Source organism: Dryobates pubescens, chromosome 17 (genome assembly GCF_014839835.1).
Source record: "Dryobates pubescens isolate bDryPub1 chromosome 17, bDryPub1.pri, whole genome shotgun sequence".
Taxonomy (NCBI): domain Eukaryota; kingdom Metazoa; phylum Chordata; class Aves; order Piciformes; family Picidae; genus Dryobates; species Dryobates pubescens.
Window position 1 is genome coordinate 20870264 of NC_071628.1, and position 26048 is coordinate 20896311.

General features: G+C 60.8%; 1 protein-coding gene across 1 annotated transcript in view; it reads left to right on the forward strand.

Annotated features, from left to right (window-relative positions):
* The first annotated feature begins 1919 nt into the window (after positions 1-1919).
* ALPK3 (alpha kinase 3) overlaps positions 1920-26048 on the forward strand; it is a 41895-nt gene continuing 17766 nt past the window's right edge. Inside the window, exons 1-2 of the mRNA XM_054169098.1 lie at positions 1920-2080; positions 20515-20636. Coding sequence (XP_054025073.1) covers positions 1938-2080; positions 20515-20636 — 265 coding nt within the window. The 5' untranslated portion in view covers positions 1920-1937. The remainder of the gene's footprint in view (positions 2081-20514; positions 20637-26048) is intronic.

Genomic DNA, 26048 nt, shown 5'->3' on the forward strand with positions numbered 1-26048 from the left:
CTGGGGGATGGAGGAAGGGTTTTCTCCTTCCATGTCCCTTCCTCTGTGCAGGATGGGACAGTCACACCGTGCTCCCTGCAGCTGAAGATGACAGTTCCGGTGGATGCAGCATCCTTCCAGCCAGCCAGAGGTTGCTGTGCTCCACACAGACCACTTCCCTGGCTGTCAGAGACAGCATCCATCAAACCTCCAGACAAAAAGTCTGTCGTGCTTGGCTGCTGTAAGAGCCCTGCACAGCCTGCACCAACGGCAGGTGAAGAACCGGGGCTGAGAACTTGTTGATATCACAGATTCACAGACTGCACTGGGTGGGAAGGGACCCCCAAAGATCATCTCGTCCAGCCCCCTGCAGGGACACCTCCAGCTGGATCAGGCTGCCCAGGGACACAGCCACTTTGATCTTGAATATCTCCAGGGCTGAGGCCTCAACCACAGCTTCCCTGGGCAGCCTGTGCCAGTGTCTCCCCTCCCTCACTGTGCACCCTGATGTCCAACCTAACTCTGCCCTGCTCCAGCTTCAGACCATTACCCCTCATACTGTTCCTACAGGCCCTTCTGAACAGTCCCTCCGCAACTCTCCTGGAAGGCTGCTCTGAGGTCTCCCTAGAGCCTTCTCTCCTCCAGGCTGAACAGCCCCAGGTCTCCCAGCCAGTCCCCACAGGGGAGGTTCTCCAGCCTCTGATCACTTCCACGGCCTCCTCTGGACCTGCTCCAGCAGCTCCATGTCTCTCTTGTGCCGGGGGCATCCCTGCCCATTGCAGGGGCGTTTGGAGTCAGTGTCCCTTTCAACCTGAGCCATTCTGTGGTTGCCTGCCAGCTGCTTGGGGCCACACTCATGGCCTCTCCTGCCCAGGGAGGATCAGCTCGAAGCTTGCTGTCGCTGGCAGTCTGCAGCTCATCATCCTCCCCCTCTGCAGCGATGGCTGCTGTGCAGTGGTGGGCAGACAGCTGATCCACAGCGAATCTGCTCCATCCATCAGCCCTGTGCCGGAGAGACGCAGTGCCACCAGCGATGTGCCCCTGGAGCACCATACAACAGCCTGACAGGCGAGACGGAGGTGGAACAAGAATAAATCTCTTTCACTGCGTGTTGTGTTTCCACTGGGCATTAAATCACTGCTGGTAACCCTCTGTGACGTGCACCCACCTCGTGCAGACAGCTCTGGTGCTGTCCCCTTCACGTGGAGCCTGAGCGGACGCCGCCGCAGACCTTCTCCCAGGCACCCAGGGTAGGCACCAGGCTGCCACGGCACGAGGTGCTCTCCAGGCTGGCACAAAGGAGTGGCTGCTGTGACTGCCTGAGCAGTGCCACCGGCCAGGCCGGGGGCCTCTTGCCTGCCAGAAACAGGACTGGAATCATAGAATGGGTTAGGTTGGAAGGGTCCTTCAAAGGTCACCTAATCAAATCCCCCTGGCAGCCACCAGGGTCAGCCCAAACCAGAGCAGGTTGCTCACAGCCCTAACCAACCTGACCTGCCCTGGTGCCAGCCATGGGGCAGCTCCCAGCTCTCTGGGCAGCCTGGGGCAGGCTCTCAGCACCCTCAGTGTCAAACATTTCTCCCTTCTCTCTAGTCTGAGTCTCCCTCTTGCAGTTCAAACCATCTCCCCTTGTCCACAGGCCTTGCTCAAAGGCTGTCCCTAGCTTTCTGCTCGCCTCCTTTATTGCTGCAGCTGATCCTGAGCCCCCTCCGAGAGTGAGACACCCCCGAGCGCGGCGGGGGGTGAAGGCTGCTGTGAAACGAAAGGCAAAACCTTCCCCTTTGTCCCAGACCGGCAGCGGCAGGGGAGGGGCCGGGCCCCGGGCCCGGGAGGCCGGTCCCGGGCCGCGGCACGTCACCGGCAGCCGCGAGTGACAGCGGCAAGTGCCCGGCGGCTATAAAGGCTGCGCTGAGTGACAGCGGCGGCAGGGCTGCAGCAGGGGCAGCCTGGGCAGCGCCATGGGCTCCTCCCGCCGAGCCCTCGCCGGCCTCTACGGACGGGCACCGGGCACCGTGGAGGGCGCAGAGGAGGCCGAGAGCGCGGCCTGGGCCTCCCGGCCGGACCGGCGCAGCTACCTGCTGGGCATCCGGCCCCAGAACAGGTGAGGGCGCCCGGGCCGGGCCGGGGGGACCCTTGGCCGGCTGCTGCCATGGGGGCGTGGGGTCGCCGGGGCTGGGGCCGGGGCCTGCGGGGACCTTCCAAAGGCAGGCCGGGGGGCTCAGGGGGCAGCGGGACAGGGCGTGCGGGAGCAGAGCAGAGGGGAGCAGAGGGCAGCAGAGGGGAGTGGGGCGGGGACAGGGCGTGCGGGAGCGGAGCGGAAGGGAGCAGGGACGGCGTGCGGGAGCGGAGCAGAGGGGAGCGGGGCGGGGACAGGGCGTGCGGGAGCGGAGCGGAAGGGAGCAGGGACGGCGTGCGGGAGCGGAGCAGAGGGGAGCGGGGCGGGGACAGGGCGTGCGGGAGCGGAGCGGAAGGGAGCAGGGACGGCGTGCGGGAGCGGAGCAGAGGGGAGCGGGGCGGGGACAGGGCGTGCGGGAGTGGAGCAGTGGGGAGCAGGGCAGCGGGACAGGGCGTGCGGGAGCGGAGCGGAAGGGAACAGGGACGGCGTGCGGGAGCGGGGCGGAAGGGAACAGGGACGGCGTGCGGGAGCGGAGCGGAAGGGAACAGGGACGGCGTGCGGGAGCGGAGCGGAGCAGAGGGGAGCGGGGCGGGGACAGGGCGTGCGGGAGCGGAGCGGAAGGGAGCAGGGACGGCGTGCGGGAGCGGAGCAGAGCAGAGGGGAGCGGGGCGGGGACAGGGCGTGCGGGAGCGGAGCGGAAGGGAGCAGGGACGGCGTGCGGGAGCGGAGCAGAGGGGAGCGGGGCGGGGACAGGGCGTGCGGGAGCGGAGCGGAAGGGAGCAGGGACAGGGCGTGCGGGAGCGGAGCAGAGGGGAGCGGGGCGGGGACAGGGCGTGCGGGAGCGGGGACAGGGCATGCGGGAGCGGGGACAGGGCGTGCGGCAGCCCAGGCTGTAAGGCAACACCGCGGCCCCGAGGGGACGGCGAGCTGCGGGCCCCACAGCTGCTGGGCACCACGGCTGCTGCCCCTGCCCCAGGGCTTCCCCAGGCTGCAGAGCACCAGTGCTGGCCTGGGCTGTCCCACACAGCTCACCTGCTGCGGGCCAGCCCCGCGACCCCCACAGACGGCTTTGGTGTGGGGCAGGGGGCTGCGGGCATGAGACAGGGAGCTGTCGTGAGGCGAGAGGCTGCCGGCGTGGGGCGGGGGGATGTCGGCGTGGGGCGAGGGGCTGCCGGCGTGGGGCGGGGGGGATGTCGGCGTGGGGCATGGCTGGGCACCAGGGCAGGGTGAAGCCGCTCGCCTGGCCATCAGGTCCTGAGGCACAGCAGCCGCTGTGGCTCGCCGGGTCCGGCGCAGCCGTCGGCGTTATCGGCAGGGGCCCGCTGCATGTGTGCCTTATCTCCCTGCCAAAAAGGCACTGCCGCGACGCAGATAGAGGCTGAGCGGTGATGGGGACAGCATTCCTGGGTCAGAAATGGCCTGCAGCAGGGCGCTGTGCGGGAGCAGGGCTGTGTTTACACGACAGAGGCACGACAAACACGTTGTCAGCTGGGGCTGGCGGAGCTCCGCACGGCCAGAGCTGTACCAGGCGACCTGCCAGCAGAGGCAGAGGTGTCAGTGCCTGTGTTAGAGGTTCAAATAAAGCCTCTAAATCGCTTTGAATTCAGGAGGAATGCTGTGCAGTCTGGGAGCTCTTGACACGAGCCTGCCTCTTGCCTCTTGATAGGTTATAAATAATCCATGGCCGGCGTGTCAAGCCTCAGAGAAACAGAGACTGGTAAAAATAAACACAGGACCCAAAGAGATCTAAAGAGTGCTGCGTGGCAGCCAGGTGTGAAACTGGGGTACTGACAAAGGGTAGGGTCCTTAACTCACCTCCTTTGTGCCTGGATCGCAGCTGTGACCTGATTGCAGCCTGCCTGTAGAACAGAGCCTGGGGCATCTTCCAGAGATTCTCAGAATGGGTTGGGTTGGAAGGGACCTCGAAGCTCAGCTACCTCCAACCCCCTGCCATGGGCAGGGACACCTCCCACCAGCACAGGCTGCTCAGGGCCTCATCCAGCCTGGCCTGAAACACCTCCAGGCAGGAGGCAGCCACAGCCTCCCTGGGCAACCTGTGCCAGAGTCTCCCCACCCTCACTCACAACAATTTCTTCCTCCTCTCCACTCTCAGTCTCCCCTCTCCCAGCTCAAAGCCATTGGCTCTCAGCCTGGCCCTCCCAGCCCTTCTCCACAGTTCCTCCCCAGCTCTCCTGGAGCTCTTCAGCTGCTGGGAGGCTGCTCTGAGGTCTGCCTGGAGCCTTCTCTTCTCCAGGCTGCACAGCCCCAACTCTCCCAGCCTGGCCCCACAGGGGAGGCTCTGCAGCCTCTGCTCCTCCTGGTGGCCTTCTCTGGACTCTCTCCTGCTGCTCCAGGTCCCTCTTCAGTGCCAACAAATGCCCATGTAGTATCTACAACCCATCTGTGACCTCAGACCACACCATGCAAAGGGCATCAGAGAATGGCTCAGGTTGGAAGGGACCTCAGAGCTCATCTACTCCAACCCCCTGCCATGGGATTTCTTTCAACTATTCCAGGTTGCTCAAGGCCTCATCCAGCCTGGCCTTGAACACCCCCAGGCCAGAGGCAGCCACAGCCTCCCTGGGCAACCTGTGCCAGAGCCTCACCACCTTCACAATGAAGAACTTCTTCCTCAGCTCCACTCTGACCCTGCTCTGCCTCAGCTTCAAACCATTCCCCCTTGGCCTGTTCTAGCCAGCCTCATGGAATCACAGCATTGAGTCAGATGAGGCTGTTCTGCAGGCTGCAGGAGGAGAGTCTTTAACAAAGGAGGTGCTGAGGTGTTGGGTTGCCCACAGCTTGACTTTAATTCTCCCCCTTGAATGTGTTCAAGTTGCAGCTTTAATCAGTTTAACCATGTAGGAGGGTTCCTCAGCCCTGCATGCACCCCCAGCCAGCTTCCCCAGCTCCCCAAGGCTGCTGAGGGGGCACACAGCAATGCAGCCTCCCCCGGGGCTTTCCTGGGCTTTTCTGCTTGGCTCCATGCTGTGGCTCAGGTGTGGTGAATCCAGGCCCTGTCTGCAAAGCTCTGAGGCCTGAGCACCTTGAGCTTGTCAGGCTAGGGGGGGTGCATCCCCGGTGCCACCCATGGGGCCCTGCTGCCTTGCAGGCACAGGGACACTGTGGTGCCAGGCTTGAACCAGCAGAGCACTGGAGCTCCACAAATGGCTCAGTCCTGGGCTTGAGCCATGTCTGTACTTGGTGGCCAAGGCAGCCAAGGACCTCCTGGGGTGCATTAGAAAGGCTGTGGTTAGCAGCTCCAGAGAGGTTCTCCTGCCCCTCTGCTCTGCCCTGCTGAGGCCACAGCTGGGATATTGTGTCCAGTTCTGGGCCCCTCAGCTCAAGAAGGACCTCAGGGAACTGCTGGAGAGAGTCCAGCCCAGAGGCACAGAGCTGCTGCAGGCAGTGGAACATCTCCTGTGGGGCCAGGCTGAGGGAGCTGGGGCTGGGAGCTGGGAGCAGAGCAGCCTGAGGGCTGCCCTCACTGCTGGGGCTGAAGATGTGCAGGGCTGGAGCCAGGCTCTGCTCAGGGATGGCCAAGGACAGCACAGGGGGCCCTGGGGGCAAGCTGGAGCAGAGGAACAGAAGGGATATCTTTGTGAGTGTGAAGGTGCTGAGGCCTGGAGCAGGCTGCCCAGAGAGGTTGTGGAGTCTCCTCTGGAGAGCTTCCAGCCCCCCCTGGCTGTGCTTCTGTGTGCCCTGCCCTGGGTGCCCCTGCTCTGGCAGGGGGCTGGGCTGGATGGTCTCTGGAGCTCCCTTCCAGCCCCTGGCACTCTGTGACTCTGTGCTGGTCAAAGCCTCTGGCAGGGTTGTTTCCTTTTGCCTGCTGACTCCAGCAGCTGCCCCTTCTGTTGCAGCAGCAGTGAACAGATATCCTCCAAAGAGCAGACCTGACCTTTCCCTCTGCTCATGTCCCTTTCCAGTTTCTCTGATGAATCTGGGAGGAGCAACATAAATGTCTCAGCTGCCTGCACAGCCCTGAGACCACCTGCAGGTGCTGGAGGCTTGAGCTGGGTCATGGTCTGTGATTCATGGATTCACTGAATGGGTTGGGCTGGAAGGGACCCCAGAGCTCAGCCAGCTCCAGTTCCTGCCAGGGGCAGGGACACCTCCCACCAGCACAGGCTGCTCAGGGCCTCATCCAGCCTGGCCTGAAACACCTCCAGGCAGGAAGCAGCCACAGCCTCCCTGGGCAACCTGTGCCAGTGTCTCCCCAGCCTCACTGACAAGCATTTCTTCCTCCTCTCCACTCTCAGTCTCCCCTCTCCCAGCTCAAAGCCATTGGCCCTCAGCCTGGCCCTCCCAGCCCTTCTCCAGAGTCCCTCCCCAGCTCTCCTGGAGCCCTTTAGTGACTGGGAGGCTGCTCTGAGCTCTGCCTGGAGCCTTCTCTTCTCCAGGCTGAACAGCCCCAGCTCTCCAGGGAGAGGGCATTCATGACCTCTGAGTGCTCGGGCTTTGGGTACAGTGTGGGTTTTGATGCTGTAATTAAGTGATGTAACACAAGGAATGGGGAGCCAAGGCGGGGGGATGGTGTGGCAAGAAGGCCTTCAGAAAGCAGGGATGAGTTTAATGAAATGCAGGAACATCTGGAGAGCTTGCCTGGGAGAGCTTGAAAAGCAAGATGGGTGACATGCCTCAAGGAGCAGAGAACAGTCCTGAACTCAGGACGTGTTGGAATTTGGTGGGTTTGGAGGCAGTAAAGGTGTGAGACAAGGGCTGCAGACAGAGCTGTGGTAGAAGGTTGCCCAGGTGGTTAGAGAGCAGCAATGGAGATTTTCAGCTGAAGAAGGTCTGGGCTTTTCAGGCTCCTCTGCTGTTGCCTGCTGCCTGCCTGGGGAGGGTGAGCTGCACTGAGGTTCTGCCCTGCTCTCCACACTCATCCTTAAGGCAGCAGAAAGTGCAGTGACATGGGAGAGGTGCTCACAGGCATGGGAATGGCTTTGTGAAAGGACACCAAAGTTAGACATCCAGGCTGGGTGAGCAGTGGCTGAAAGCAGCCTGCAGGAGAAGGCCTTGGGGGGGTCAGGTGGAGACAGAGTCCCCAGGAGCCAGCACTGGGCCCTGGCAGCCCAGAGCCAGCTGAGTGCTGAGCTGCAGCCAGAGCAGGGAGAGCAGCAGCACAGGGAGGGGATTCTGCCCCTCTGCTCTGCTCTGCTCAGAGCCCACCTGCAGCACTGCCTCCAGCTCTGGGGCCCCCAGCACAAGCAGGACCTGGAGCTGCTGGAGAGGCTCCAGAGGAGGCCACCAGGATGAGCAGAGGCTGCAGAGCCTCCCCTGTGGGGCCAGGCTGGGAGAGTTGGGGCTGTGCAGCCTGCAGAAGAGAAGGCTCCAGGCAGAGCTCAGAGCAGCCTCCCAGCAGCTGAAGGGCTGCAGGAGAGCTGGGGAGGGACTGTGGACAGGTTCTAGGAGGGCCAGGCTGAGGGCCAATGGCTTTGAGCTGGGAGAGGGGAGACAGAGAGTGGAGAGGAGGAAGAAATTGTTGTGAGTGAGGGTGGGGAGACACTGGCACAGGTTGCCCAGGGAGGCTGTGGCTGCCTCCTTCCCGGAGGTGCTTCAGGCCAGGCTGGATGAGGCCCTGAGCAGCCTGTGCTGGTGGGAGGTGTCCCTGCCCATGGCAAGGGGATGGAGCTGGCTGAGCTCTGAGCTCCCTTCCAACCCAGCCCAATGATTCTGTGATTGTTCTGAGCTCAAACACACAGCTCTGAGCCCCACTCAGAGCGTGGCAGAGGCTGATCCGGGAGCTGTCACTTCATTTATTGCTTCCCACCTTCTCTGTTGGTGACCTCCAGCTCTGGACTGTTCCAGGCAGTCCCTGCTCATCTCCACTCAAAGGCAGCTACCTGCAGCAAACAAAATCTCCAGCTCCCACATGGCTTTGCTCTGTGACCTTGACAGGCACAGGCTCCATCCAAGCTGTCTCCTACAGCTCCATGGCACTCACAGCTGCCTTGTCATGGGGTGCCTGATAGCCATGGGCTGTGGAACAGCCACCTCCTGCTTCTGCTTCAGAGGCTTGATAAGGAGCAGGACACATGGCAGGAGAGGAGCCTTAAGTATAAATACACAGCTGGGAAAGCTTCACTCTCAGCTTTGGAATCACAGAGTCACAGAATGGTTTGGGTTGGGAGGGAGCTGCAGAGCTCACCCAGCCCAGCCCCTGCAGGGACATCCTCCCCTGCAGCAGGTTGCTCACAGCCCTCTCCAGCCTCCCCTTCAACATCTCCAGGGCTGGAGCCTCAGCCACCTCCCTGGGCAGCCTGCTGCAGTGTTCCAGCAGCCTCCTGGGGCACAACTTGTTCACAGGATCTCAGAATGTCAGGGGTTGGAAGGGAGCCAAAGAGATCATCCAGTCCAACCCCCCTGCCAGATCTGGTCCATACAGGCCTTTGACACCGTCCCCCACAGCAAACTGCTGGCTGAGCTGTCAGCCCCTGGCTTGGACAGCAGCTGGGTTAGGAACTGGCTGGAGGCTGAGCCCAGAGAGTGGTGGTGAATGGTGCCACAGCCAGCTGGCAGCCAGGCACCAGTGGTGTGCCCCAGGGATCAGTGCTGGGCCCCAGCCTCTTTAACATCTTCATTGCTGATCTGGATGAGGGGAGGGAGTCAGTCAGCAGCAAGTGTGCAGATGGCACCAAGCTGGGAGCAGAGGTTGGTCAGTTAGAGGGCAGAAGGGCTCTGCAGAGGGACCTTGCCAGGCTGGACAGATGGGCAGAGGCCAACAGGATGGCATTCAACAAGTCCAAGGGCCAGGGGCTGCACTTTGGCCACAGCAACCCCAGGCAGAGCTACAGGCTGGGGGCAGAGTGGCTGAGAGCTGCCAAACAGAGAGGGACCTGGGGGTGCTGAGTGACAGCTGCCTGAACATGAGCCAGCAGTGTGCCCAGGGGGCCAAGAAGGCCAAGGGCATCCTGGCCTGCATCAGGAAGAGTGTGGCCAGCAGGAGCAGGGAAGTCATTGTGCCCCTGGACTCTGCACTGGTTAGGCCACACCTTGAGTGCTGTGTCCAGTTCTGGGCCCCTCAGCTTAGGAAGGACATTGAGAGACTTGAAGGTGTCCAGAGAAGGGCAACAAGGCTGGGGAGAGGCCTTGAGCACAGCCCTGTGAGGAGAGGCTGAGGGAGCTGGGGTTGCTTAGCCTGCAGAAGAGGAGGCTCAGGGGTGACCTCATTGCCCTCTCCAACTCCCTGAAGGGAGGTTGTAGCCAGGAGGGGGTTGGTCTCTTCTCCCAGGTACCCAGCACCAGAACAAGAGGACACAGTCTCAAGCTGTGCCAGGGGAGGTTTAGGCTGGAGGTGAGGAGAAAGTTCTTCACTGGGAGAGTTGTTAGCCATTGGGATGTGCTGCCCAGGGAGGTGGTGGAGTCCCCATCCCTGGGGGTGTTCAGGAGGGGATTGGATGTGGCCCTTGGTGCCATGGTTTGGTCATGAGGTCTGTGGGGACAGGTTGGACTTGGTGATCTTTGAGGTCTCTTCCAACCTGGGTGATTCTGTGGGACTGATACAATCTAGCTCAGGTCACAGAGGAACACATCCAGACAGGCCCTGAAAGTCTCCAGAAGGAGACTCCACAGCCTCTCTGGGCAGCCTCTTCCAGTGCTCTGGGAACCTTACAGTAAAGCAGTTCCCCCTTGTGTTCAGGTGGAAGCTCCTGTGCTGCAGGTTACATCCATTGCTCCTTGGCCTATCCCAGGGTGCAAGTGAGCAGAGCCTGTCCCCTCCCTCCTGACCCCCAGCTCTCAGATGTTTATAAAATTTGATTAAATCCCCTCTCAGTCTTCTCTTTTCCAGACTAAACAGCCCCAGGTCCCTCAGCCTCTCCTCACCAGGCAGTGCTGCAGGGCCCTGACCATCCTCGTAGCCCTCCACTGGACCCTCTCCAGCAGATCCCTGTCCCTCCTGAACTGGGGAGCCCACAACTGAACGCAGTGCTCAAGATGGGGTCTCACCAGGGCAGAGTAGAGGGGGAGGAGAACCTCCCTGGATCTGCTGGACACACTCCTCTGAATGGCCCCCAGGATCCCATTGGCCTTCTTGGCCCCCAGGCACATTGCTGTCCCATGCAGAACTTGTTATCCAGCAGCACTCCCAGGTCCCTCTCCACAGGGCTGCTCTCCAGCAGATCCCCTCCCAGCCTGTACAGGTGGTGTTTATTACTCCTCCCCAGATGCAGGACTCTGCACTTGTCCCTGTTGAAGCTCATTTGGTTCCTCTCTGCCCAGCTCTCAGTCTGTCCAAGTCTCTCTGGATGGCCGCACAGCGTTCAGGTGTCTCAGCCAACCTCCCAGTTTGGTGTCATCAGCAACCTTGCTGAGCAGACTCTGCCTGCCTGTCTGTCTGTTCCCTCATCAGTGTAGTGGCACATCAGTGAAGATGCTGAACAGCACTGGTTCCAGTGCTGATCCCTGGGGGACTGCACTGGTCACAGCTCTCCAGCTGGACCTGGCACCATTGATCACCACTCTTTGACCTTATCTTGTAACCACTTCCTAATGCACCTCACTGTCTGCTCTTCCACTTCCTGAGCTTGCTCACTGGGATGTCATGGGAGACGGTGTCAAAGGCCTGGCTAAGGTCAAGGCAGACCACATCCACTGCTCTCCCTGCATCTCCCCATTCAGTTATGGCAGCACAGAATGCTGTCAGGTTAGTCAAGCAGGATTTCCCCTTGATGAATCCATGCTGACTACTCCTCATCACCACCTTCTCTTCCAAGGGCCAACTTGTTCCTCACATCCAATCTCAGTCTGCTCTGCTCTCATTTCAGACCATTGCCCCTGGGCCTGGCCCTGCAGGCCTTTGGGAGCAGTCCCTCTGCAGCCTGCTTGGAGCCCCTCAGGTACTGGAAGGCTGCTCTGAGGTCTGCCTGGAGCCTTCTCCTCTCCAGGCTGAACACCCCCAGCTCCCTCAGCCTGTCCTTACAGTAGAGGTTCTCCAGCCCCCTGATCATTTCCATGGCCTTCCCTGGCCCCTCTCCATCAGCTCCAGGTCCTTCCTGTGCTGAGGGCTCCAGATCTGCAGGTGAGGTCTCCCCAGAGCAGAGCAGAGGGGCAGGATCCCCTCTCCCCACCTCTGGCCACACTGCCTTTGCTGCAGCCCAGGCTGTGGAATGGTGCAAATGCTGAAAGCTGAGAAGACACTCAGGTGGCTTGTTCTTGACTCGAGGAGCATTAACCTTGGAGGCAGAGAGGTCCCTGTGAAATCCTACCCTTTGAAGTCTGCATGTGCAGCACAGACCCAGCAGTGTCATAAGCCAGGGTGCTGCCGAGAGGGAGCATCGCTGGGGCCTTGCCAGGACCTTCCCTCTGCCCTGCTCCGGGGGTGGAAGGGCTGCCTGGGCCTCAGGGGGCTCTCCTCAGCAGCTTCTCTGGCCTTCAGCAGTCTGGGCTGGTGGGAGGTGTCCCTGCCCATGGGCAGGGGGTTGGAACTAGGTGCTCTTTAAGGTCCCTTCCAACCCGACCCACTCCATGGTTCCATGATTCTGTGGATGCTGTTTCTGTCAAAGCAAACCTTGGAGGGCTGAGCTGTGCTGCCCCTGGCAGGTTCTGCTCTTTGCTTGCTGCCCTGCACACTTTGTGTGCTGTGGAGGAGCCCTGCAGTGTGTCAGTGACTGCTGCAGCTCACACAGCTCAAGTCCAGGCACTTGCACACGGAACCAGAGGGTTGGAGAAGCTCTCCGAGCTCATCCACTCCAACCAGCAACCCAGCACCACCATGGCCACCAAACCAGAGCCCCAGCTGCCATGGCCACACCTTGCTGGAACACCTCCAGGGATTCACAAGCTTGTGGTGTGTTGGGGGTTGGAAGGGAACTCTGGAGATCACTGAGTCCAACTCCCCTGCCAGAGCAGGATCTAGGGCTGGGGACTCCAGCCCCTCACTGCGCAGCCTGTCCCACACTCTTGTAGGAACTTGTCCTGATCTCCACATGAGGATGGAGCCACTGTGAAGCCCATTTCAAGGTCTCCTGAGCTCTTGTTGACTTCCATGAGCTGGAAGGAGATTGATTTCTTCATCTCAAGAAGAATTGGAGAAGGAGCAGAAGATCCTGCAGTGATTGCATGAGAGGGTCAGAAAAGCTGTGGGGTTTCAGATCAATGCTTTTCAGTCAGAGACCTTTCCAGAGCCAGGGAGGTGATGTCCCAGCCGGGGCCATCAACCTGAGCAGTATTTTTTAGTGCTTAAAAAGGAGTGAGTGGTGTTGGCAGCTCTGCCTCCTGCCCTGGCAGCAGGACTGAAGTGTGGCAGGGCATGAAAAATGAGGCAGATGTCTGCACTGCTGGGGAAAAGTGAGGAGCTGGAGGGCACAACCCTTAGAGGATGATAAATGTCCAGAGGGGTTTGAAAGCTTCTGAGAAACAGGAATGAAAAGAAGGACTGAGGCTGGGGAAGGTACCAAGCAGAGGGGTGGAATTCAGAGAGTAACAGACTGCACTGGGCTCGAAGGGACCCACAGAGGGCATCTTGTCCAAGGCCTGCACTCAGCAGGGACAGCTCCAGCTGGAGCAGGCTGCCCAGGGACACAGCCAGGCTGAGCCTGAATGGCTGCAGGGACAGAGCCTCAAGCACCTCCCTGGGCAGCCTGTGCCAGTGTCTCCCCTCCCTCACTCTGCACAACTCCCTCCTGGGGTCCAACCTAACTCTGCCCTGCTCCAGTTCCAAACCACTGCCCCTGGCTCCTGTCCCCACAGCCCTCCTGATCAGTCCCTGCCCAGCCTGCCTGCAGGTCCCCTGCAGGTACTGAGATGCAGCTCTGAGGTCTCCCTGGAGCCTTCCCTTCTCTAGGTTGAACACCCCCAGTTTCCTCAGCCTGTCCCCACTGTGCTGCAGGTGGGCTCTGAGCAGAGCAGAGGGACAGAATCCCCTCCCTGTGCTGCTGCTCTCCCTGCTCTGGCTGCAGCTCAGCACTCAGCTGGCTCTGGGCTGCCAGGGCCCAGTGCTGGCTCCTGGGGACTCTGTCACCACCTGACCCCCCCAAGGCCTTCTCCTGCAGGCTGCTTTCAGCCACTGCTCACCCAGCCTGGAGCTGTGCTTGGGATTGCCCCACTTTAGACTTTGATCCATCCACACTGAGGCTTTGATCCATCCACCTCTGAGGTGTTCCTCGGGCAGTCGTTTGCCTTCATCCAGTAACTCAAAAGGCCCCAAGCTTGCCCTGGGGGAGTTGCTGCTGCTGCTGCCTTTCAGCAGAGCCCCGCAGCCTGTGGGCTAACAAGCCTCTGGGGAGCTGAGGACACAGACAGGGGAGTCCCAGGAGGGTGAGCCCAGGGGTGCTGCGGCTCCTGAGGCGCTGGCAGGGAGCTGGGTGTGCTGGAGATGCTGAGGGGCAGCAGGGCTGCTCACTGCCTGCTCACTCCGGGCTGGCAGTGCTCCTCCGGGAAGCAGGGCTCCTCAGCATTTTGAGGTTAAACTTCACTTGGCAGGGAGGATCTTCGTGCCGATGGCCCTTTTGCTTTGATGCTGCCCGGGCTCCTCGAGGGACCCTCAGCCGCTGCCTGGGGTGCAGTGAGTGAAGGCCAGGATGTGCTCTCCGCAGCCCCAGGCTGTGCGCTCCGCAGCCCTGGGCTGTGCGCTCCGCAGGCTGTGCGCTCCGCAGCCCTGGGCTGTGCGCTCTGCAGGCTGTGCGCTCCGCAGCCCTGGGCTGTGCGCTCCGCAGCCCTGGGCTGTGCGCTCTGCAGGCTGTGCGCTCCGCAGCCCCAGGCTGTGCGCTCCGCAGCCCTGGGCTGTGCGCTCTGCAGGCTGTGCTCTCCGCAGCCCCAGGCTGTGCGCTCCGCAGCCCTGGGCTGTGCGCTCTGCAGGCTGTGCGCTCCGCAGCCCGGGGCTGTGCGCTCCGCAGCCCTGGGCTGTGCGCTCCGCAGGCTGTGCGCTCCGCAGCCCCAGGCTGTGCGCTCCGCAGCCCCAGGCAGTGCTCTCTGCAGCCCCAGGCTGTGCTCTCCGCAGCCCCAGGCTGTGCTCTCCGCAGCCCCAGGCTGTGCTCTCCGCAGCCCCAGGCTGTGCGCTCCGCAGCCCCAGGCTGTGCTCTCTGCAGCCCCAGGCTGTGCTCTCCGCAGCCCCGGGCTGTGCTCTCTGCAGCCCCAGGCAGTGCTCTCTGCAGCCCCAGGCTGTGCTCTCCGCAGCCCCAGGCTGTGCGCTCCGCAGCCCCAGGCTGTGCTCTCTGCAGCCCCAGGCTGTGCTCTCCGCAGCCCCAGGCTGTGCTCTCCGCAGCCCCAGGCTGTGCGCTCCGCAGCCCCAGGCTGTGCTCTCTGCAGCCCCAGGCCGTGCTCTCCGCAGCCCCGGGCTGTGCTCTCTGCAGCCCCAGGCCGTGCGCTCTGCAGCCCCAGGCCGTGCGCTCTGCAGCCCCAGGCTGTGCTCTCTGCAGCCCCAGGCCGTGCTCTCCGCAGCCCCTGGCCGTGCTCTCTGCAGCCCCTGGCCGTGCTCTCCGCAGCCCCAGGCCGTGCGCTCTGCAGCCCCAGGCCGTGCGCTCTGCAGCCCCAGGCCGTGCGCTCTGCAGCCCCAGGCCGTGCTCTCCGCAGCCCCAGGCCGTGCGCTCTGCAGCCCCAGGCTGTGCTCTCTGCAGCCCCTGGCCGTGCTCTCTGCAGCCCCAGGCCGTGCGCTCTGCAGCCCCAGGCAGTGCTCTCCGCAGCCCCAGGCTGTGCTCTCTGCAGCCCCGGGCTGCTCTCTTTGATCACACTGATGAGCACAAGAGGGCTGTGGCACAGGCCCTCTTCATCCTGACTCTTGCTGTTTGGGTGATTTGTTTCATGTCCCACCCCAGACACCTTCCCATTTGCAAGAGAAGCATGATTAACTCTCCCCCCAGCCCCCCCTGCCTGCCCTGGAATTCTCCAGCAGGTCTTCCCTCCTGCCTCCTCCAGCACAGCTCAGCTCCTTAGCATTCCTGGAGGCTAAAGAACGTTTTTACCCCCTGCAGTGGTATGCAGATTCTCTTTGGATTCATCAGAAAGCTGAGGATCGAGACAGCTCACGCCCAGCAGTTCTGTTTCCAGCCAGCCAGAGCTGCCTGGGGACTGCCTGGAGCACAGGATCGCTGCCACTGCCCCGGGGGTCACTTGGGGAGGTCATGCTTGGGAAGCTGTGCAGGAGGAAGCTTGTGTGCCTCGGGGAGCCAGGGCAGGGAGAGAGCAGCTGGAGCTGCAACGTGAGCTCTGCAAGCTGCTGGGACAGCTGGGAGTGCTGGAGGAGGCCAAGGGGACAGAGTGGTCAGCAAGGCAGGTAGTGCACAGGCATGCCCTGGGTGCTGGAAGGGCCTTGGAGCTCAGAGGGGTGCCCCAGTGGGTGGCACTCAGCTGGAAAGACCAAATTCCACTGTCTAGCTTCTGCCCTGGGCCAGCATGGGAGATGGATGGGTGTTGGTCTGCAGCCTGCTTTGGCTGGTATGGGATTTTTCCAGCTGGATAACCCCTGATCCACTGTCTGGCAGCACTTGGCACTGGGGAGGGATCAGGATCGTGTGGCTGGGGGTGGAGAGCGTGAAGCTGCTGCCAGAAGGGCAAGGGCCAGCCCTGTCTGTTGGGTTAAGACTGCTGCTGAGCTGCTGGCTAAAGTGTCTGCTGCCCTTGCTCTCCTGAGCTGAAGGAGAGGAGCCCATGGAGCCCTGCAGCGTGCTGTGGCCTCTCTGCAATGAAAACCTGCATCTGTTCAAGGCCACCTCTGGCCTTGAACACCCCCAGGCAGGAGGTAGCCACAGCCTCCCAGGGCAGCCTGTGCCAGACTCTCACCACCCTGACACTGAAGAACTTCTTCCTCATCTCCAGTCTGACCCTGCTCTGCCTCAGCTCCAAACCCTTCCCCCTTGGCCTGGCTCCAGACCCCCTCAGGAGAAGTCTCTCTGCAGCCTTCCTGTAGGATCCCTTTGGGCACTGGAAGGCAGCTCTGAGGTCACCCTGGACTCTCTGTGGTCATTTTTAGGGCAAGACTTGCAGGCCTGCTGACTTCTGTGCCCCTGGGAGGTGCAGAGAGCCTGGCTGTGGTCATTTGGGTAGGACCCCTGGGGCACAACTGCCTCCAGGCTCCTCTCTAGTGCTGAGCTGAGGTTGCTCAGTGGAGGCCTTCAGTGCAGGAGGCTGAGGAACTCTGCTGAGGTTCTGCTGTGGGCCTGGCTCATGACAGCCCAGAGGGACATCTGTGCTGCAGCCACTGCTGAAGCTGTGTGCTGAGGGTGCTGCACAGCTATGGCTAAGGCAGAATCATAGAATGGTCTGGGTTGGAAGGGATCTCCAAAGGTCACCCAGTCCTAGCCCTGCAATAAGCATGGACATCCTCCCCTGGAGCGGGTTGCCACACCTCTGTCCAGCCTCACCTTGAGTATCTGCAGGGCTGGGACCTCAGCCATCCCCCTGACCTCACTGCTGACTTGCTGCTACCTCATTGGTTCCAGCCTTTGATTGCCCTGAGGGCCATGTGGGATTGCCTGCAGCCCCTTCAGCTGCTGGGAGGCTGCTCTGAGGTCTGCCTGGAGCCTTCTCTTCTGCAGGCTGCACAGCCCCAACTCTCCCAGCCTGGCCCCACAGGGGAGGCTCTGCAGCCTCTGCTCCTCCTGGTGGCCTCCTCTGGAGCCTCTCCAGCAGCTCCAGGTCCTGCTTGTGCTGGGAGCCCCAGAGCTGGAGGCAGTGCTGCAGGTGGGCTCTGAGCAGAGCAGAGCAGAGGGGCAGAATCCCCTCCCTGTGCTGCTGCTCTCCCTGCTCTGGCTGCAGCTCAGCACTCAGCTGGCTCTGGGCTGCCAGGGCCCAGTGCTGGCTCCTGGGGACTCTGTCACCACCTGACACCCCCAAATCTTTCCTCAGGCTGCTCTCCAGCCCAGCCTGGGTTTGTGTTGGGACTACCCTGAGCCAGCATCTCGCTGGCTGGGTTGGCTGCTTTGAGCCCAGAGCTGTAAGCAGTGCATGGAAGGCTCAGGTGCTGCTTTTGGAAACCTCCCTGGACAAAGAAGGTTCTCAGCCTGGGTCTCTGTTAATGACCTTTTCATTTCTACAGCCTGATGGTTTCAGCTGGCAGTGTGGCTGGCTGGTGCTGGCAGCAGCCTGGGGGAGGCAGCTGCACCTTCTTACAACAGGAGCTGTGCCCTCTGCCGCCCAGCTCATCATTAATGCTGCTCTGTGGTGGTTTGTTTCAGCTCCTCTCCACCCTGCTCTCTCTAATGGTCTTTATGCTGTTTTTTGCTTAGCTTATCAAGCAGCAGATTCTCTCCCTCCAGCTTAGGAAGGTAAAAAAACTACATTGCATTAAAACTGCTCTGACCAGAACACTTGGCTGGGTCTGACTAATCTGCAGTGCTTTGGTACTAACTACAGACAGAGCTCAAGTGATCCTAACGGCCTTGTTGTGCATGGTTGGCTCCCTAACCCCTGCCTGCACTGCAGACAGCACCCTGGCTGCTCAGCTCTGTGTTGAGGTGCAAGGGATATTCCTCTTCCTTAGCCAGAGGGTGGATGTTCAGCTACTTCTTGATGTGAAAGTGAGACTTCCATCCAGAGGCACTCAGCAGTTGATGAGCCTGCCCTGAGGCTGTCACAGCACACTGGGGAGGGAATGGGGGTGGTGGTGGTTGTGTTTCTCCCCCTGCCACCCTGTGCTCTGCTGTGAAGATCCTCATCCATTTGGGCCCTGCCCTTTGCAAACCAGCTGGCACTGCCAGTTTGCCACGGGAGCAGGCAGAGGAATGACCTCTGAGCACAGAGCTCTCCGTGGCCTCTCCCACCCCTGGAGCTCACCAAAGATGCCAGGACAGCAGACTGGGGATGAGGCTTGTGGCTCCTCAGCTGCCCCCTTCCTGCAGGCTGCCTCTGCAGGGAAGTCTCTCTTTGCTGTGGAAAGGCTACTGAATCGCAGGGCTCCTCTGCCCGGGCTGCTGGGCTGCTGCTGCAGCACAGGGGCAGCTCCAGGAAGGCCCAGGGGCCCGAGGGGCTGCCCCTCCGTGCTGGCTTTCTGGAATGTTGGGAATGACTGGTTTAGAAAGCCACTGGAATTGGGCAAGGCTGTGGCAGCTGAGAGCCCCACAGTGCTTCAGTCTCTAAAGCTCCCACGTCTAACACTGGGGTTTGGAGAGGTGGAACGGACCTGCCAGGGCTGCCTGCCAGGGGGCCTCTGGGCAAGGCTCCTCTGATGCCCCTGCAGTGCCTGTGGAGCCCCCAGCTTCTGGTGAGCTGCTTTGCTGAACCATTCAGTAGCCTTTGCTGCCCTTCACCTTGTCTGTGGGAGCTGCAGTGCCTGGGCCCAGCCTTACTCCTGGTGCTGCCTCCCGAGCCCGGCGGCGTGCCACCGGGATTAAACTTGGTGCCCAGGGTCACTCTGTGGATGTGCATCACCTGGTTGTGTTTTAAGGTGCTGATCTGTTTGCTCTCCTGCTGGGGTATGAAATGTTCTTGATGTGGATCCAAAAGGCATTTACTGGTTTAGGGCTGGGGATCTGCATTGAAGGGGGCATCCAGCCCCCCACCAGTAACTGCCTTGGCACTGGATTGTCTGCCTGGCTCTTTGGAAATGGGAGTTTGTCTTCCTAGGGTTGGAGTATGGAAAAGTTTCTCTGGTTTGAAGCAGATGTTTGCCCCACAGCCCTCTCCTGGCCCTGTAGGTGTGTTAAGAGCTGCTTGCCAGGGCCTGGGCCCCACTGATTTCCAGGGAGGAGGCTGAGCTGTGGCATCTGCTGTGTACCCACCCCAGGAGTGTGGTGGGTGCAGACAGTGCTTGCAGGCCTGTTTCAGCGGATGAGCTCTGGCTGCCCCTCTGCCACATCCTTCCCCAGCTTCCCAGAGTGCCTGGGAGCTGGGCCCAGGGGTGGGTGTCCAGGGTTCCCCTCCCTGTGCCTTTCCCAAGAAGCCAGGGGGGAGGTGCTGGTGCTGCAGCCTCCAGGTAGGTTTGCTGGGTGGATGGAACAGGCAGCTGCTGGGGCTGGGGCTCTCCTGGCACCTTTGGCCATGCAGGTCAATGCCTGCTGCAGAGCCTGGCAGTGCACCTAGTGCAGTGGTGCTAGAGGGGGGCAGCAGCAGCAGCACCCTGCCTGGCAGCTGAGGGCTGCTTGGGAGGCCAGGCTCCCCCTGCAGCCCTCACCATCTTCTGCCTGTGGCTGGAGCTGTCAGGAGTGGCTTGGGGCCTGTCCCACCTCTTGCATGTCTCACCTAGGAGCTGGTCACTTGTTTGAGGAATGTCTTTCACCGCTGGGAATTGCATAAGCAGTGCTGCCAGTTCTCTTGCCAGAGCTGCTGTCCCTCCTCAGATCCTTGCCCCTGGGACCTCAGGGTCCTCCTCTGCCCATGTGTAAATGTGCAGTGTTTTAACTGCAGAGGGAGCAAGCAGAGAAGTTCTTCCCTTGCAAGAGCCCCAGAGCTCCTGAGCCCAGCCTGCAATTAAATCATTTTCCTGTAGTTAAGAAAGCTCAGCTCTTCTGAGGCCTCCCTTGGTGCTGCTCCAGCAGAGCTGGCAGTCATTTGAGCAGCGCTGGAGTGCTTGGAGACTCGAAGGCCCAGCTCTGAGCTCCAAAGGTGGCACTGTTTGGGTAGCTCCTGGCTGTTTGTGTGTCCCAGCCTGACCCCACAGCGTGCACACAGTGTGAGTGCCCACACAGGAGGTTCAGCAGGGAATGGATGTCAGCTCCACACCTGGTCCCTGAGCTCAGAAAGCTGCAAGCCAGGGTCAAGGGCTCCTTCAGTGAGCAGCAGGCAGCTCTTATTCATTCAGAGCTTTCCAAGAGGGCTGCTGTGTGTGGGTGACTGAAATTGCTCATGGAGTCTTCTGAGGTGAAGTAAAACCCCAGTGCCCAGAGCACCACTGCTGGGGCAGTGCTGGGGCAGTGCTGGGCAGTACTGGCAGTGGGAAGCTGACACTGGCAGGGTCTTCCTTGGAGCCTGCTGGCTGAGCAAGTTTGCCAGCAGAACCACAGAAGCGTTTTGGTTGGAAGGGGCCTTTAAGATCCCCAAGTCCCACCCTGAACCCAGCACTGCCAGGTCACCACTAACCCATGGCCCTCAGCACCACATCTGCATGGCATTGAAACCCCTCTAGGGATGGGGACTCCACCACTGCCCTGGGCAGCCTGGGCCAGGCCTGGACAACCCTTTCAGAGGAGAAATTGTTCCTCGTGTCCAACCTAAACCCCTGGCCACAGCCTGAGGCCATCTCCTCTTGTTCTGCCGTAACTAAGGACTGAAACGGCTCTTGATGTTTATTGCCCTGGTAGCCACCAAGGCTGAGACAAAGGGGATGTCTCTCAGAGGACACTTGGCACGGGCAGCCACCTCAGGAGTGCCACAGCAGCCCCACGCCCTGCCGAGGACCGGACCCTGCGGGCACCCCAGCCTAGGAAGGGTGGGAGGGGAGGAGGCCACCCTCAGCGAGGAGGGCACCACAGGTTCCTGTGAGGAGGCAGAAAGTGGAGCCTTGAGCTCTTGTGGTGCTTTGACCTCTGAGAAATGCTTCTTGGCCCTTCCAGGAGCACCTTCTGCGCCATCATCTCACAGCTGACCGAGGAGACCCAGCCCCTCTTCGAGAGCACCATCCAGTCGCGCGCCGTGTCCGAGCACGCCGACGCCAAGTTCACCTGCGTGGTGACAGGTGAGGGGCTGCAGGCCACCCCCTGGGCCAGCAGGCCACCCCCTGAGCCTGCAGGCCACCCCCTGCCACCAGGCAGTCCCACACCGCCGCAACTCTGCGGCCAGGCTCCAGCTTTGGCTGCTTGAGAGTTTGACAGTGGTGGGGAGCACCGGAGGCTGTGAAGAGGCAAAAGCATAACCTGAGACAGAGCCAGCAGGAGAGCAGGACCTGGGCTATATGGAGAACAGGCATGGATGTAAGCTGGGGAGGGACCTGTTGGAGAGCAGCTCTGGGGAAAGGGACCTGGGAGTCCTGGTGGCCAGAAGGATGCCCAGGAGCCAGCAACGTGCCCTGGTGGCCAAGGCAGCCAAGGGCATCCTGGGGTGCATTAGAAGGGCTGTGGTTAGCAGCCCCAGAGAGGTTCTCCTGCCCCTCTGCTCTGCCCTGCTGAGGCCACAGCTGGGATATTGTGTCCAGTTCTGGGCCCCTCAGCTCAAGAAGGACCTCAGGGAACTGCTGGAGAGAGTCCAGCCCAGAGGCACAGAGCTGCTGCAGGCAGTGGAACATCTCCTGTGGGGCCAGGCTGAGGGAGCTGGGGCTGGGAGCTGGGAGCAGAGCAGCCTGAGGGCTGCCCTCACTGCTGGGGCTAAAGATGTGCAGGGCTGGAGCCAGGCTCTGCTCAGGGATGGCCAAGGACAGCACAGGGGGCCCTGGGGGCAAGCTGGAGCAGAGGAACAGAAGGGAAATCTTTGTGAGTGTGAAGGTGCTGAGGCCTGGAGCAGGCTGCCCAGAGAGGTTGTGGAGTCTCCTCTGGAGAGCTTCCAGCCCCCCCTGGCTGTGTTCCTGTGTGCCCTGCCCTGGGTGCCCCTGCTCTGGCAGGGGGCTGGGCTGGATGATCTCTGGAGCTCCCTTCCAGCCCCTGGCACTCTGATTTCTTGCCCCTTTTGAAGGGCCTTGGTCTGGCTTCTCTCACTGGCTTGAAGCTTCCCCAGCTTCACCTGGAGGCTGATAGTTCCCTGTAACAAACCTCATCTCTTCCAAAGCCCAGGTGATAGCATTGGCTCCACCAAGGCTGTGCCAAGGAGAGGTGCATTGGTAGGGCTGAGCTCTGGTTCACTGTGGGGCCAGGAAGTGGATGGCAGGGTGGGAAGTGCCCTGCATGTGTGGTGCCCAGCACGCTCAGGTTCCCTTCAGGAGGAATGAGGAAGGCATCCTTTGGTCAGCCCTATCAGGGAGGCCTTGTAACTATTCATGGCCTTTCCAGCATCTCAACAGGAAAAGCTGGAGCCTCTCTTCACCACTGAGCAGGAGATGTGCTGCCCAGGGTTAACCTCCTCTGCTTGCACCAAACCAAAGCACCACCAGCCAGAGGCAGGCCCAGTCTCTGTCGCCTCTGCAGCCCTTCCTTGCTCTTGGCAGGCAGGACACTGCCTCCCCGTGCTGGAGACCCTGCTGCTGCTGTGCAGCACAACTTGGTGTGTGTCACCCAGAGGAAAACTTGACCTGCTGCTGCTCTCAGTGAAGGCAAGTGCCAGGGCAGCATCTGCAGCAGGCATTTGTGGACCTGCCCAGTGAGGTCAGGGGGGGCTTCATGCACTGGAATTAATACACCTGCAAAGTTCCCTGGACACATCCTTAGAACTGTCAGGAGCAGCTGTGCCAGAGGCCATCTCCTGCACAGGGTCCTGTGCACTGCTTTAGCAGCTCAGCATCTCTTTGGGAGCGAGGGGCAGGAGGTGGCCATGAGCTCTGCCTGCTCTGCAGGACAGGGATCCCCTGCCAGGAGGTCTGCATTCACCTGGGACACTTGGAGAGGAAGGAAGTGGCAGTGCCATCCCTGGCTGATGACCAGAGGGGACCCAGCTGAGCTGGCTCACAGACTGGCAAAGGACAGGCTGTCAGCTGCTCCTCTTTTGACTCTCAGGCTACAAACAGGGACACAAGACCCATGGGAGAGCTGCAGGAAAGCCTCCCTGCTGTGAGCACCAGGCACCTGCTGGCCATGTGCCAGGCAGCCAGCCAGGGGCAGGCTCCAGAATGTGCTGGGTGGTGCAGGCAAGGAGAACACAACTCAGGCAGAGGCACCCTGCCTGATGCCACCTCTGATTTGATTGTTTTGGGTCAAATCCTGCCTCAGCTGTGAGCTGTGCTCTTTTTTTAGACACAATGAGTCCAGCCTTTGTTCTGTGAGGGGACTGGAAAAGGCAATGAGAACCTTTCCAGCCACAGCTCCTCACAGAGCAGGGCATACCCTGCACCAAGAGCAGCCCTGGGCAGGTCTTTCCCAGTGAGAAGGTTTGGGGCTCTTCTCTTCAGAGAGTGGCCTTTGGGTAAGGAACTGACCACATGGTCACACTCAAAGAGTTGTGAGCAGTGGCTCCATGTCCAGGTGGAGACCAGTGGCAGCTGGAGTCCCTCAGGGCTGTGTCCTGGGCCCAGTGCTCTTTGACATCTCTGTCACAGCCATGGGCAGTGGCACTGAGGCACCCTCGGCAGGTTTGCTGGTGGCACAGAGCTGTGTGGTGCACTTCAGTCACCTGAGGGCAGGGATGGCATCCAGAAGGCTCTTGGTAGGCTGGAGAAGTGGCCCAGTGCCAGCTGCAGGAGGCTCAACAAGGCACAGGGCAAGGTCCTGCAGCTGGCTCGGGCCAAGGCCAGGCACAGCTCCAGGCTGGGTGCAGAGTGGGGGGAGAGCAGCCCTGGAGAAAGAGCCTTGGGGGTGCTGGGTGCTGAGCAGCTCCCCAGGAGCCAGCAGTGGCCTGAGGCAGCCCAGCAGGCAGCTGTGTGCTGGGCTGCAGCCAGAGCAGTGTGGGCAGCAGGGCAGCAGAGGGGATCCTGCCCCTTGGCTCTGCTCTGCTCAGACCTCCCCTCCAGTCCTGCCTCCAGCTCTCCTGTCCCCAGCAGAAGGACACAGAGCTGTGGAGAGAGTCCAGAGGAGGCCACAGAGAGGCTGCCAGGGCTGGAGCAGCTCTGCTATGGTCCACTTGCCCTCCTGGAGGCCACAGCAGGTCCAGCAGTCAGTGTACCCCGGTGCTGATGCCCTGGGAGCAGGGCAGGCCTGCTCCTCACAGCTCCCAGCCCAGCAAGGTGCCCTCCAGCTCTCATCCTTCCTGGCTTTGTGGATTGAAACCTCACATCACTTGTAGACAAGGAGGCTTCCAGGAATGCTGACAGTCCCTCCCCAGCCTTCCTGTTGGTTCCCCCTCAGGTTGCTCTAAGGTCTCCCTGGAGCCTTCTCTTCTCCAGGCTGAACAGCCCCAGCTGGCTCCCTGAGCCTGTCCCCACAGGAGTTGTTCTCCAGACCTCTCTGATCCTCTTTGTGGCCTCCTCTGGACCCTCTCCAGCAGGTCCATGTCTGTTTTGTGTTGGGGGCCCATAGCTGGACACAGCACTGCAGATGAGGTCTCAGCAGAGCAGAGGGGCAGAGCCCTCTCTCCATCTCTGGCTGTGCTGCTTTGGCTGCAGCTGTAAGCTGGGCTCAGAGGTGGCTGCAGCCTGCAGATGTCTCTGGCTGGTTCAAGTGGGAGATGTGCTGCTGCACCCTGGAGATTAAAACGGTGCTGGTCAGCCCTGATGCCTCTGGGCTGGCAGCTGGGAAGTACCCAGGAGAAGCAGGTAGAGCCCTGTCCTGCCCTCTCTCTTCTTCAGAGCCATCAAGGCTGGCAGTGGATATTCCTGGAGAGCCCTGCTGGCCCCACGCCAGGGCTGTCCATGAGAGCTGACCCTCTGCTGTGTTTGTGGGGTGCTGGTGGCTCATGAGGTGGCCCCTGGGGAGTGGTGGAAGTGAGCAGTGTGCTGAGCTTCACTTCAGCAGCAGGGGAAGGCAGCAGGAGCAAGTGCAGGGGAGAACCTTTGGGCATTTACCCTGGGGCTTCGGTGTTGAGTGCCTGGACTTCAGTGGTGATCCCACGGCCCCAGGGTCAGCTTGGCTGTGCCAGGAGCTCCATGTGGAGCCACAGAGCCCATGCTGCCTGCTGGCTCAAGCAGTTTGCCTCTAGAAGCTGCTGTTCTGGTGAGCCAGAGCTGCAGTGGGTGGGAGAGGAAGGCTGTGCTGCCACTGGCCCATGCGGGGCTCTCCCAGGGACAGGGATGTGGCGGGGTGCCCAGCCCTGCTCAGCAGCCAGTCACATGCATCATGATGTCATTGGACTGAAAAGGCAGGTGACATCTGTTGTCAAGTGACATTTTTAGGACACTGAGCTGGCTGTGATGCAATCAAGGCTGTTCCTGTTTGGTGGAAACTTTGGGATCAGCTTACAGGCAGCAGTGAAATGCTGGAGCTGGGTGGCCAGGCCAGCGCCTGCTTTCTAACCTCGGCCTGCCCAGCAGCAGCCTCCTCTGATGCCAGTGGCAGAGTGCTCCCAGGAGCTGGTCGTGTGATCCCTGCCCCTCTGCTCAGGAATGAGGTGCTGGGATTTTCTTCTCAAAAATAGCCCTGTCCCTAGGAGTGATAAAAGCCTCAGATAAGCCCCTCAGGTTTCCACTCAACAATGCTTCCAGGGCTAAGGGCTGCAGGGAGCAGGGGGCACTGCTGGGGGCACCTTGTCCCCCCAGGAGCAGGCTTGATGTGCTCCTGCAGCTCTCAACACAGGAATGACCTGGAGCTGATGGATAGGGACCAGAGAAGGCCACCAAGATGATCAGGGGGCTGGAGCACCTCTGCTATGGGAACAGGCTGAGGGAGCTGGGGCTGTTCAGTCTAGAGAAGAGAAGGCTCCAGGCAGACCTCAGAGCAGTCTTCCAGTAGCTGAAGGGCCCCAAGCAGGCTGCAGAGGGGCTGCTTCCAAAGGCCTGCAGGACCAGGACCAGGGGCAATGGTCTGAAATGAGAGCAGAGCAGAGTGAGATTGGAGGTGAGGAACAAATTGTGCCCCAGGAGGCTGCTGGAACACTGCAGCAGGTTGCCCAGGGAGGTGGCTGAGGCTCCAGCCCTGGAGATCTTCAAGGGGAGTGTCCTGGTTTGAGCTTCCAGCTCCAGCAGAATGTAGATTTACCCTCAAAGGAGTAAATAAAACACTTGCACAGAGCTGGGAGTTCCCAACAGTAATCTTTACCAAAGTAAAGGGAATACAAAAGGCAGTGAGGTGAAAGGAATGCATGCAGGCAGCAGGAGGGCAGGGGGCTAGCCCCCACAGTGCAGCAAGAGAGCAGCCTCCTGCCCATGCAGCCAGGGCAAAAGCAGGGGAGGGCAGGCCGGAGGGTCTGCCTCTTCAGTAGTGAAGGCGCAGGGGAAGGGAGGCAGTAACACATGACACCATCCAGAGCTGCCCTGGGGAGGCACCTGCTGTGCCCCAGCAGGAGCTCCAGCTGCATGGCATCACAGTCTCACAGTCTCACTAAGGTTGGAAGAGACCTCGAGGATCACCGAGTCCACCCTGTCACCACAGACCTCATGGCTAGACCCTGGCACCAAGTGCCACATCCAATCCCCTCC